Source organism: Hibiscus syriacus, unplaced genomic scaffold, assembly GCF_006381635.1.
Source record: "Hibiscus syriacus cultivar Baekdansim isolate YM2019G1 unplaced genomic scaffold, ASM638163v2 tig00110458_pilon, whole genome shotgun sequence".
Lineage (NCBI taxonomy): Eukaryota > Viridiplantae > Streptophyta > Magnoliopsida > Malvales > Malvaceae > Hibiscus > Hibiscus syriacus.
This window is the reverse complement of record NW_024062745.1, coordinates 2,842,805-2,857,033: the sequence shown is the minus strand read 5'-3', so window position 1 is coordinate 2,857,033 and position 14,229 is coordinate 2,842,805. Positions and strand designations below refer to the sequence as shown.

At 31.3% G+C, this 14,229-nt stretch overlaps 1 protein-coding gene across 2 annotated transcripts; it reads left to right on the top strand.

The window, feature by feature from the left end:
* The first annotated feature begins 2,435 nt into the window (after positions 1-2,435).
* On the top strand, positions 2,436-8,294 carry LOC120126342 (uridine kinase-like protein 3). Of its 2 annotated transcripts, XM_039144557.1 has the most exons (16): positions 2,436-2,511; positions 3,189-3,349; positions 3,744-3,835; positions 4,290-4,359; positions 4,753-4,871; positions 5,241-5,337; positions 5,508-5,587; positions 5,766-5,960; positions 6,095-6,178; positions 6,278-6,338; positions 6,671-6,731; positions 7,140-7,233; positions 7,345-7,417; positions 7,616-7,698; positions 7,820-8,035; positions 8,124-8,294. In XM_039144557.1, the coding sequence occupies exons 2-15, from the start codon at positions 3,199-3,201 to the stop codon at positions 8,018-8,020; spliced, it is 1,461 nt and encodes a 486-aa protein (XP_039000488.1). In that variant the 5' UTR covers positions 2,436-2,511; positions 3,189-3,198; the 3' UTR covers positions 8,021-8,035; positions 8,124-8,294. The 2 variants fall into 2 exon arrangements, with proteins under 2 accessions (XP_039000488.1, XP_039000489.1); XM_039144558.1 differs by lacking the exon at positions 8,124-8,294 and having other exon boundaries at positions 7,616-7,753; positions 7,802-7,878.
* Positions 8,295-14,229: the final 5,935 nt, after the last annotated feature.

Here is a 14,229-nt window from a genome sequence, read left to right as displayed (position 1 = left end):
TAAAAAAAATATAATATAATAAAAGTTTAAGTTTTTTTTAAGAGCATAAACATAATAAGCACACAAAATTTAGAAGGCTTAATACAAAAAATAAGTACTCGAATTATGTCTCGAAAAATTTTAGTGTCTAAAGAATTTTTCATTAAAAATAGGTGCTTAATGTTTTATCAGTTATACTTTTAAGTATCCGCCGTCTATTTTTTATTTTTAATAAAAATGTTATTTTTAATTAAAAATTAATTTATTTTAAAAAATCTTTTTTACTAAAATTATAAAAAAAACCCTAAAAACTAAAATCTCTCATTACCAACCACCGGCCATCTCCGACCATCATTGTCATCGTAAAACGGTCACCCACCCATTGCCAATCGTCGTCCTTACTGTGGAAAAACCTAAATCTAAAACCCCAAAATCCAAATCCCTAATTCCAATTTCAACTTCCTAACCCAAACGGTCGTCAACCATCATCGTCGTCGCGAACGGTTGAGTTTTGATGAAATTGCACGATGGTTCAAATAGTGTCAACGGTGTGACTTGTGGACGTTAGAATCGACCAAAATCCAGGAAAAACGAAGGCAATGGCTTAAAAATTGACGAAATTTTGAATGCTTCTCTACGATAAACAGTGGCATGTTACGACAAAAGGTCAACGAGGTTTGAGGGATCGACCGTGCTAATGGTGGTGGCGGTGATAGCCACTGTCGGCTGGCCAGCGACCTATTGAAGGGGATAAGGGGAAGGGGAGCACGGGGCTACTGATTGTTTTTTTAAAACAAAAAATATTTTTATTTTTTAATTTTAAAACAATCTCAAAATTGCCAGAACGTGACATGTGTCACTTAACGGATATTTAATGGCGGTTAACGTCCGGGCACCTAAAAATATAACGTTTGAAACATTAGACATACTTTTAGAAAAAATTTAGACACTAAAACGTTTTTCGATACATAATTTGAAATCTTATTTTGTATTAAGCCAAAGAAAAATGATCGAAGCGGTTTATAAACATAAATATCACATAGTACTAAAATATGATACATTTCAAAACTTGGTATATTTCAAAATATTTTTGTAAGATAAAATATTTTTCCGTATCCTACAAAAATATTTATGCATAAACTTCAATAATCGTAAAGACTATAATATAATTACATATCTTTAAAATAATTATCTCTCATAATTCTAAAGGCTAAGGTATACTACCTATTGAATGAACGTGATTATCAATTAACCTTCAATCAGTAAAATTACAACAAAATTCAACTTAATTTTTAATTAGAATTTGAGTTAATATCTAACGATATCTCCCCTGACACATTCTATTAGAAAATTAATTTTTGAATCTTCGACAACTTCTATTCTTACATAAATTACATATTCGTTAAAGCTTCATCATCAAGTATTCAACAACTTTAATTCTCATGTAATATTCATTAAAATATTGTTAGACCAATTGAAATTTACTCTTCTATGATTGAAAACTCATTTCAAAAACTACTCTTACATGTTTCCAATATCATTAATAAAATCCGCAACAACAAATTACTTTTAAATTACATAATTTGATTATAACTCTGAAATCATTTGATAAGATTTATAATTCGAAAAATAAAAAACGGGATTAACATAGAAAATATTACGTATAAATGTAAAATTTAACGTGGTTCGACATTATCTACCGCCCCTATAAATATAAAGAATATATTAAAAATATCTTATATATCTCAAAACTTGATATATATATATATACTTAAAATTAGTATACCCTAAATTATTCTTTCAATATTTCTTTAAAATAATTATCTCATAATTGTAAAGTTAAAACATACTCTTTATCTAAAATATTAAAAAATTATTTACATAAAATAATATATTTATCAAAGAATGTTTGAAATATAATACTTTTGAGTTGGGCGTATGCAAATAGTAAATTTAAGTATTTTATTTAAGAGTAAAATATGCAAATAGTCTCTGACTATAGAATATTACCTTATAATAAATCATTCGATTATTAAAAGTTATAAAATAATCATTTGATTATATTGTTTTGATGGGTCACCCGACTATTAAAAGTTATAAAATGGTCACCCGACTATTCATAATGTTCTATACTCGTCATTTTCCGTTAAAAACTGATGATTGTTTAAGTTGGACGTTAACATGATGATTGAGATATAATAATTATTTGAGATTTTATGATCAAATTTTATCATATCACATTCAACAAGTTAACATTTAATTCAAAATCGTTATTTTTTAACAAAAAAAATACGAATTCAAAACCTAATGAATAATTTAATAAAATAACATCTAATTAGATATCATTTACATTCTTTACCTTTTATTTAAATATATTATATAAAAGTACTAAAAAGGTAAGAAAAAAAGTACAGTATTTAATTAATTTATATGGGGAGTCTTAGGTCTCCCTCATTCTTAAACTGCATAAATACCTCGAAATTGACTCTCTCTTTCTCTCTCTTTCTCTCTCTTAGCAGTCTATTAAATCAGGTAATTTTATTCAATGATCCTCATTTTTTCTGCATTAACTTATCTCAATTCAATGTTAAATTGATTTTTGTTATTACTGGTTTCTTAGTTCTTTCCGAAGGTTTTAGATGTAGTTTTCATCAGTGATTTTCAAGGGAGTAGATAGAAAACTTACATTATTGGAGTATTATGTTATAATTGGGAGCTAAAACCCGTTCATTTCTTGGTAATTTTCACTTGAAATGGTGTTTGGGTATTGCTCTATTATCTTGTGTGAGAAATTGATTCACGTGGCAATACCAAAATGGCTGCGCTTGTTTTTCACTGTTTATTATTGACTGGAATTCCTTGAAAACATGATTTGTTGTGCTTAATTGTAGTAAGAAAGAGAGGAACTTTACTGGACTTCTTTTCCACCATCATTCTGCTTCCAAATGAATGTTCTGAAATGGGACTGGAATGTGGTTTGTTTTACTTGATTGAAGGTGATTTCTCATGTGTAAATATGGAGAGAACCTTGCTTCCCTGTGAAGTGAAGGGGGTTTGCTGCATTTATGAATTTTTTTCCTTCTCTGAAAGGAAAAGAAAAATATAATAAGATACGATTGAGTTAAGCCGGTATCCATGTTGGATTTAGCATCTATCTTACTTTTATGGTCTCATACACTTGTTTTCTCACTTGTAAGTTTTATGCACAGGTATTAGCATATGGGTTCTAGATCAGTCGAGGATATGATAGAGGCATCTTCTGGGGTCCACTTTTCTGGGTTCCATATGGAAGGTTTGAAGTCGAGAAATATTGATAAGCCTACAACCTCAGCGGGTGCTGAAAGTGTGCATAAACAACCTTTTGTTATTGGTAAGTTTGAGCAAGGGTTGTTAACCTATTACTCACACTTTGTTTTTGATGGAATATTGATTAAAAGTAGTTGGTGAAAATATTAGAATAAGAACGCTGAGAAAAAGGAAAAACACATGCTGGCTGCATGAGCTCCCCCCAACCCAATCCAAACAACAAATGATGGATCATTTAGTTTCACTGTGCTTGAGACACTCTCCTTGTGTATAATGTACTTTTCTTCAATTTGTTTGAATTATAGTTCAGAAACTACATACAGTTAGGAACTGAACTAGTACTTATTTGGTACTAGTTTTATACTTTTGTTATTACATTGGTTTCTTATATTATATTATGAGTTATTTTTCTTTCCGATTTCCATTTTTAACTAACCTGTCCTGTTATTTTGAGTTAGGAGTTGCTGGAGGAGCAGCATCTGGTAAGACTACAGTCTGCGATATGATTATTCAGCAACTTCATGATCAGCGTGTAGTATTAGTTAATCAGGTAAAAAAAAATTCTAAGTTACAAATCTGGATTTTGTTAAAAAATCTTCAAAGTAAACTTGTAAGTTTTAACTACATGAATTTTCAAAGTTGAGCGATTGAAGCTATGCAAGGTGTATGGAACTTGAAATGCAGTCTTCCCCTTCTCCTGTTCTGGAATTTATTTTCTACTTAATTTCGCTTTAAATTGAGTTTCTGAATGTTTCACTCGGTCTATTGGTTCTTTTGTTGACCTAGCTTGGTTTCTTCCTGTCTTAAATTGGTTCTGCATCAGCGGATTATGAATTTTTTGGTCATTATTCGTACATAGTAAACAGAGAGAGGGTTGGTTGTTGTCATTTGAATATCATTTTGGAAGGAAATTTTCAGCATTTTCATCTGAACTATTCTTTTCTGCACTGCTGAAAACAATTGGTCAGGTTTTGGTAACAGTTTTAACATGAACAATGTGCCAGGATTCCTTTTATCACAATCTGACCGAAGAGGAACTTGCTAGGGTTCATGAATACAACTTTGACCATCCTGGTGAGAATGTTTCTATACCAGAGATCCAAAATATTAAGAAAACGCTGACATGCTTAATTTCTGTGCTTATTATTCAACACAAACTCATACTGTATCTCTTCATCTTCACCTTATGTTCAACAGTGTTTTTTATGTTTTGTCTCGGTAACAAGGGTAATCCCTGAAGTTTGTCTTATTTTGAATTTTGAGGCATTTTCTATTATGCAAATCTGCTAAAATTTGAAATATTTAAAATGTTCTGAGAGAATTTGCCTATTATTAATGAGCAACCGTCCAACCGCATCTTTTCACCAATTGATCTTTAGGGGATGTGAATGTTTTATGCACAAGACATTTGATTTCACTTTATATTTGCTTTGAACTTTATTGACGCAGTGTTGCTCCTTTCTTCAGATGCATTTGACACAGAGAAATTATTAGATTCTATGGAGAACTTGAGGCATGACCGAGCAGTAGATATTCCAAACTATGATTTCAAGAGTTATAAAAGTAATATTTTTGCTTCTAGAAGGGTAAGGTCTCACAATGTTCAAATGCATGTTAAAATGACATGGACCCATGGTTATTATATCTTGGATATGGACACCTATTGGTTGAAGGGTTCCTCAAAATATTTTCTTTAACATGATACACTGACTCCAATTTTTAGATCATCTTTTACCTTCTTAAGTACATAAATTCAATTATAATTGTTCATATAAACAATGTCCTAGCTTTTAACGTCTTCTAATAAATGGTGGATGTAGAATCTACCCAAACTTATAATAGTAGGCATGTCTTTCACAGCCCTTAGTTAAGTACCTAGAATTCAATTATAATTTCAGGTCATATTTGTTGTTTTTGGACGTGTAGAAATTCAAGTGGTCATAATGTTTCTGCAGGTTAATCCTTCAGATGTTATAATTTTGGAAGGGATTCTCATTTTTCATGATCCTCGGGTCAGAGAGTTGATGAACATGAAAATATTTGTTGATTCAGGTTAAATATTTGAATTTTTTTCTCAGTTCTTTGGCTGACCACATCTGTTCGCACGTTGCATATATCTAGCATGTAATCTTTTTAAAAAAATTGTCACCTAAATTCTGTTGTAAACAATGAAATGTTGCTACCAAACTGGGCAGTTATTACACGTAAAATTTTCACTGCAGATGCTGATGTACGTCTGGCGAGAAGAATAAGGCGGGATACTGTTGAGATGGGCAGAGATATTGGTGCCGTCCTTGATCAGGTCCAACTATTATTCACCACTTACATGGGCGTGATAAATTTGTTTCCTCGATACAAGAAATATTAGGAACAATAATTTATTATCTTTTATATTATCATTCTCTAGTGTTTCAGCTTTCTCTTCTTTTTGAGGTGCTTATTTTTGGCCGATATTTATATGCATTTAAATTTTAATGCAGTATTCAAAATTTGTGAAGCCTGCTTTCGATGACTTTATACTTCCAACAAAAAAGTACGCAGATATTATCATTCCTCGTGGGGGAGATAATCATGTAGCAATTGATTTGATTGTGCAACATATAAGGACAAAGCTTGGCCAGCATGAACTCTGTAAAATTTACCCAAACTTATATGTCATTCTGTCAACTTTTCAGGTATGACATATTTGTTTTCTTCAATTAACTAAGGGTGTAATACTTTTTCTGCATGTATTGATCCCAATCGGCTACTTGAAAAAAATCCATATACATTTATTAAAAGAACATGATTTTTTTTATTATTTATGCAGATACGTGGCATGCATACCCTCATTCGTGATGCTCATACAACAAAACATGACTTCGTTTTTTACGCTGATCGGTTGATTCGTCTGGTGGCTATATTTTGGTTTAGATGCAATTTTGTCTTTGTTAATGTAATGGCACAAAAAATCCCTTTTGGTTTCTCAGTCATTTAAGATAATCTTTTCTAGGTTGTTGAACATGGGCTGGGGCATCTGCCTTTTACAGAAAAGCAAGTGATCACTCCAACTGGTAAGTGGATGTTACTATGTCTAGTTCTGAGCATTATGAAAAATATTATTTTTATTTTGGTTTATCACATCATTATTATGTTCTTTTTGCTGCATCGTTATTACGCTTTGTTAAGGTTTTGTCTGTCAGATAAGGTGGTATAAATTTGTTATCTGACATCATCTGGTTCTTAAGTTCTCCAGAATTGAATTTTCGACTTCCTAATAGAGTTTAGCATGGATGATTGCAAGTTGCTTCTGTAATGTTCTAAGTTGTCATGGTTCTTAAATTCATTTTCTTACCCAAAGCTACTTAGGTCATAATTATTACTATTGGTGCTATCGTGGATGCAGGGTCTGTATATACAGGTGTGGATTTCTGTAAAAGGTTATGTGGTGTTTCTGTTATTAGGAGGTATAACTCTGGTCTCAAATATTAGGCACTGGATCATTATTTCATGGCTTGCATGATTTTGAACTTTCTTGGGGATATTTGAAGGAGGTGTTTGTATTTCTAAAGAGCTAAATCATAGGAAGGGACGGTCAGAAATTGATCAGTGGTGACTTTGTTGGTGGAAAATTCATTACGTTGTCGTGATTTCATAAGAGTTAACCATACATACATTTTATATTCCATTTACATGCGAACTTAAAATTAATTCAGTCATAGTTTACTGTGGTTAAATGATTGTGATTTCTTTTCCGGTAGAATTTGAATCTGTCATGGTTATTAATTATTGATATATGTACCACATACTCACTCCATGCTTGAACATTTTAAACCATTAGACACTGATATCCTGAAACTAAACCAAACTTCTAGTGGTGAGAGTATGGAGAACGCTTTGCGAGCATGCTGCAAAGGTATAAAGATTGGCAAGATACTCATTCACAGGGAAGGTGACAATGGTCAGCAGGTTTGTACACTCAATTGCCTTCCAGATGCCAAAAGTTATGTTTTCTTTTCGTTTTTTTCTTTTTCTTTTTGCTTCTTTTCTCACTTCATTCATGCTTCAATGATTGAATAGCTTATTTATGAAAAATTACCGCAAGACATCTCAGAGAGGCATGTTTTGCTACTGGATCCTATCCTAGGCACAGGTTCGTTTCTGTTCATGGTTGATAACCATCTCCTGTTATTCATCCATGTTCTTCGGTTTCTCATTTTCGAGTACCATTTGGTTCACTTGCTTGATGACTTTAGTCACAGAGTCTAAGAGCCAGTAGCTTTTTCTGGACATTATTATTTAACTCAATGTTATAATCCTGTCGTTTAACATCAGGATAACTATTCTACAGGCAATTCAGCTGTTCAAGCTATTTCGTTACTCATAAAAAAGGGTGTACCCGAGTCCAACATCATATTTCTTAATCTCATATCTGTAAGTTATTGTTGGTACAAGCCGATTTGAATAGATTACTCTCTCTCTCTCTCTCACTCTCTCTCTCTCTCTCTCTCTCTCTCTCTCGTGACTCTTAAAATAATTTATATTTAATCACCAGGCACCTCAGGGTGTACATGTAGTGTGCAAAAGCTTCCCAAGAATAAAGATTGTGACATCTGAGATTGATATCGGTTTAAACGAAGATTTCCGTGTTGTCCCTGGTATGGGTGAGTTTGGTGACCGATATTTTGGGACGGATGATGATGATGATAACCAGCAAGTGGCAGCCTCAACGCAATTGTCCGGTCAGAGCAGCTGAACTTTCAAAACCCGGATGATGTATTGCTCAGCGGGATGATTCAGCTAAGCATGCTTTTTATCATAATGAGCTTGGAAACATTTTGACTTGATCAACCTAGAGTTCCCATGTTGAATTATCATCATCACTATTGTTTGCCTTATTCCCACCCAAAAAAAAAATCTTTGGAGTCGCGCACTGAGGCTGCCATTTGCATAATCTCTATCATCTGATGATATTACTTGAAAAGGGTGGACTCCCATAGAAAACTAGAGGCCAGAGGGGCCTGGGGAGTTGAGATGCAGGCACAAGTAGTTTTTATGAAAGCCTTGTTTCAAAAATAGTTTAAATATATATTTTAATACCATTTTTTTTATCTAAATACGAATTTTTGAGTCAAAATAGATACATGAAGTATTTACTTTTTTTCATCTAGGTACTAGTATTTTATTTAGGTCAACGTGAAGTATATGATCATTTTTGTCTTGGTACGTAAAAGTTGACACCGGTATTGATCAAAAAAAATATTTTAGATACCTAGATGAAAAAAGTGAATACTTTAGGTACTTTAATATATATATATATATATATATATATATATATATATATATTTTAGGCATTTATTTTTGAATTAAGCCTTTATAGAATGATAAATTACAATATATTGAATCGTGTATTTTTATAACCCGACTGTACTTGGTAGAGTTCAATATAATGAAAATCTGCACTTCTCACTTTACTCAATTCGCAAACCCTTTTAATTTAAGAAAAAATTAGGGTTAGTGTGATTCAGATATTTGCAGAAATTTCACTTTTCTTTTTTATGTATTCAGATATTCTAATTACTACACTGTTAACTTTCGGATATCCACCATCTGTGCTTGCTTTACTTTTGTAGATAATTATTTGGACTCGGAATTTATTACTCGAATTCGCTTTATTTTTGTAAATAATATATCCTGATTAAAATACATTTTTTTTTAAAAATTGTTGAACTGTGTTTTGATATTTTGATATATAAAAAATTAATATTTTTAAAGAAATTTTAAGATTATTTTCGATTCGATTTTCAAATTTATGTTCGATTCAATGATTTGAATATAAAAATTAAAAACTCTTTTTGAGGTCAAAAACTCCATTTGTACTCCTCATTCTTTAGAAAATTCAAGTCATTTATTGGAAATAACTTTCAAACATTTTTACAAAGGGTTTTGGATTTATATTGAGTTAAAAATCAATTTTTAATCATGCAGTATTGATACTGAAAGAACAACACTGATATTGTTTATATGGTATCGATACTAGTATCGATACAAATGACCTAAAATGTGAAGCAATATCGATACTTCTAAGAGAAGTATTGATACTTCATATATAAGGATCGATACTTAAAATGAGAGTACGAATACTCTTTTTACTTTTTTGACAAATGCAAATTCTAGTATATCATTTTAGTACTAATACTCCTATAGTATTGATACTCTCCTTCACGAGTATCGATACTCCCCTTTCCCTAACGGTTAGGATTTTTGTATTTAATGCAGGCAGTATCGATGCTCCAAGTACGAATATCGATACTCAAAGATTCTAATGAGATTTATTCCCCCTCTTGATTCTACATGGGATTTATTCCCCGTCTTGTTTTTGTATGGGATTTAATCACTGTCCAATTTTTGTATGGGATTTAATCCATGTTCTTATGCTATATGAGATTTAATCCCCATCTTGTTTCTGCTTGGGATCCTCTTCAGAGGGCTAGATCCTCATCATGAGTTATGTATTTTAACTTGGGTACCTCTTCAGAGGATAACGCCCTCATTCTGTTTATCCGCGGTGAAAGGTAAAGTTGTGTGCTATTGATGCTACATTATGACGATTAAATTCTAAATTACTGTTACACTTGTGTTGTATTATATATACTTCATATATGTTTTATTTTAGAGGACACACTGTGCTTCATAGCTCACTTTCTAGTTTTTGTGTTTTCAAATTACTTAGATCTTTAGGACTACGACCGGTACTTGGAGGATCGTTAGTAGCTCATTTTCTTTCAAACATCGTATGCATATTTTTAGACTTTATGTTATTTCCTTTTTCGTTAACTATATATACTTATTTATGGGAATTTGGGATGTTAAATTACTTTATTTGTTTTGTACTTTAAACTCGTAGTATATTATATATATTATGGATTCCTACTTCTGCTCATGGATTTTTACGATTTGCTTATGATGCATGTTAATATATTAGTTTTCTTGGTTTTTGTTCAACCGAAACATTGTTATGGTCTCCGAGATTCGGTAGTAACGTTCAAGTCAGGTTTAAGGGGTTACAGTTGACACGACCTTATTTATTAGTAGTTCAAGTTTATGTTGATGATATTATTTTGGATCTACTAATGATATTTTTTTACCAAGAATTTGCAAAGTTAATTCAAGATAAGTTTGAGATGAGCATGATGGAGGAGTTCTCATTCTTCTTGGTACTCCAAATCAAGTGTTGGGATTTTTTAGGCTCTATGGGCAACCGAAAATATAGCGAAGAGGGGGTGGATTGCATTTTAAAATTTAGGAATTGAGGAGAAATGATAAGGAAATTAGGCACAATGATTTAAAGTGGTTCGACTTCACAAATAAGTCTACATCTACTATCTTAGCTCACACTAAGGATTTTCTAACAAATTCACTAATTTGTTCTTTCTTTTTCTAAGCTCAAGAGTAACCTTTAACAATTTTTTAATTTCAATGGCTTTTATCTTGATGTAAACGAGAAAACCTCTAAAAGGTAGGTGTTTACAAATTAAGCTCTCCAAAAGGAAAAATAAGATTGAAAGAGCTTTTATCTTGATGTGGATTGTTTTGATAGGTGTTGTAACCTTCTTCAAGTCTCTTCGACTGATTTGTGTATGTTGGAATGAGTTTGTAGCCGTTGGAGACTTAATTGTTGAAAAATAAAACTGCCCAAAACAAGGAGTATCGGTACTTCTGTAATAACTTTTAAATAAAACTAGTCGTTAAAGACCATTAGGCTACAACAGTATCGATACTAGGGTTTTTGGTATCGATACCATTTTTGCTAACTATAATTTGAACACATTTGAAAACAACAAGCAATATCGATACTGCTATAAAAATATCGATACCTCTCTTACCTTTGGTATCAATACTACAAGAACAGTATCGAATTGTTCATGCGATATCGATACTGCTTCGATATTTTGATATACCAAAAATTAATATTTTTAAGAAAATCTAAGATTATTTTTATTCAATTTTCAATTTTATGTTCGATTCAATCGTTCGAATATAGAAACACTTTTTAAGGTCAAAAATCCATTTTTACTCTTTACTATTTTCAAAATTCAAGTTATATATTGGAAATAAATTTCAAACATTTTTACAAAGGGTTTTGGATTTTAATCGAGTCAAAATCAATTTTTAACCATGCTGTACCGATACTACAAGAACAGTAATGATACTGTTAATACGACATCAATACTAATATCTATACAAATGGCATAAAATGTGAAGCAATACCGGTACTTCTAAGAGAAGTACCGATACTTCCCTTATAAGTTTTGATACTTGAAATGAGAGTACCGATACTTTCTTTACGTTTTTGACAATTGCAAATTTGAGTATACCATTATAGTACCGATACTCCTATGAGTATCGATACTCCTTTTGTGAGTACCGAATACTCCTCTTTCCTCAATAGCTAGAACTTTTGTATTTAATGCAGGTAATATCGATACTCAAGGCTTCTGGGGCAACATTTATAAAATTTCTTCTCAAAGTCTCTATTAACTCTCACAAAAACCCAAACGGCTAGAATTGATTAAAGAGGTATAAAAACAAGATTTCAAGTCATATGCGAAGACAAAAGATCAAAGAGAAAGCCAAAGTAATCACATTGAGCCAAAATCAAAGTCAACATTCTTCAACATTCCTTTTGCTTTCAAATAACACTTTTGCACTCATTTGTTTTACTTGTCAAGCGATCTTATTTGTTCTTGAATTGTGCAAACAATTTTCTTGTGAGATGTTTCTAAGTTGACAAATTTGTAATTCTCTCTTTGAGAGACTGTCTCAAGAATTTGAGGTATAATTCTTAAGGGACTTGTAAGGTTACGCCTTGTCCTCAAAGGATGATACAAATTAATGAATCTGTGAAAATCCTTAGTGAATAGCTAAGGTAGTGGAGGTAGACTTTGATTTAGAAAGTCGAACCACTCTAAAATTCTTGTGTTCAATTTTTCATTTTTTTTCTTTTAGTTTTCGCCAAAATTTTTATTTGCCAATTCACTCCCCTCTTGGCTATTTCATCATTTCGATTGGCTCAACAAAATCATTGTAAATGGATTCGTTTGATGATATATAGCAGGGTTTTTTTTATTAAGATATATAGTTGATTAGGGATGCGTGAGTAGTTCGTGAATTGTTTTAACTTGATTCGGTCAAAGTTTGATTTTAATTGAGTTGATTTAAATTCGAGTCTGACTCAGAACCTTAATGAGTTGATTCGAGTAAGGTTCAACTCGACTATAAGTTTGTGAGGAATTTGTTAAAGTTATTTATCATTTTTTAGTTACCTTTAAAAGTTCCATTAAAATAAGAAAGTCTAATTAATATTATTAATTTGTTAAGAAGATGTTAAATTATTAATTTATTGATAAATAATAAAAAATATTAAAGTATTAATTAATAATTCATTAGATTTTACCTATAGTTAAAAAATAAGATAAATATTTTGGTGAACTTAATGAGTAACGAGTTATTTTAACAAGTATATGTCGAGTAAAATTTTATCAAACTTAACGAATACAAGTTAAACACTACTCAATTCATGATCGAATCATTTAATAAACACCCCTGGCTCTTATTCCATTTGTATTACATAAATATTTATTTAATTAGAATTAACAGAGGTTAGAGGAGAATAAAATAATATAAGCCATCGATCCTTGTCAAAACTGATACGTGTGTGTCATCTTCACGTAATATTATTGTCTTCTGAATATTGGCTTATAAACCAATATCATATGATAGAAAGTCGGAGACTAATTATGAACTTTTAAGACAAAAAGTTACTTCTAAGCTATTCTTAATCATTTAACTCCCGGGTCCTAATTATTTTATCATGAAAATAATTAGGGTAAACTACACCAGACACCACTAAATTTTAGTTGTTGTGTCGTTTATACTACTAAACTTTTAATTTTATCAATTATAACACTAAATTTTATTTTCATTACAATTATACCATTGGACTGTTAAATCATTAACAGTCGGATCAAAAACGATATCGTTTTGGTGAGCTATCTACGTTAACAACCATCAGTCACGTTATCGTCCCATTAATGATTTAACGGTTCAGTTGTATAATTGAAATAAAAATAAAAGTTCAGTGCTATAAATTGGTAAAATTAAAAGTTCAGTGGTATTAACATTACAACGCCTAAAGTTCGATGGCATCTGATGCAGTTTACCCAAATATTTATATCTTAGTTTTTTTTAAACTTGTTAATACAATCATGGACAAAGCCAGGATTTTAGTTCAAGGGAGAAAAAGTATAATTAACAATAGAAAATGTAGAGGATAAAATCAAAATAAATCAAAATTTAAAGGCTTAAATAGATAATTATTCCTATAATTTTTTAATGGTAAAAGAGATTTGGGAGGCAGTGGCCCCAAGGGAATGATAGGATTATTATAAATTGATGAAAAGAAACAGAATCACTGTGTAGCTTTATCTAGATTTGTAAGTAACAAAGAAGTGTGTAGATGAAGTTGAGTAATCCAAGGGAAAGTGTAGATGCTTCTTGCAAGCTTGAGATGCTTAAAAGACTCTCTAAGTTCATGTGCCCCACACACTTCGTCTCCACCAATCAATTATTCAGTGTTGTTGCACAGCAAAACATTAATTGGAGTATAAATTAGGAATAAACCAAGTAGTAAAGTTTTCAAAATATCATTTCATCTCTCTCTCTCTCTCTCTCTCTCTCTCTCTCTCTCTCTCTCTAAATCGGTTAAGCGCGATTTTTTAGAAGAAAAGAAAATTTATTGATAAGATGTCAAATAAGATATAGAAGTTCACATTTCAAAAAGCATAGTTAACATGACATGTCTTTACCGTAAGAGGAAAATGTTTTACGTACACGTTAAATAAAATATTACGGATTATAATTCGTGTTTTACGTTAACGTGGTGTCATGTGATATAGGACACTG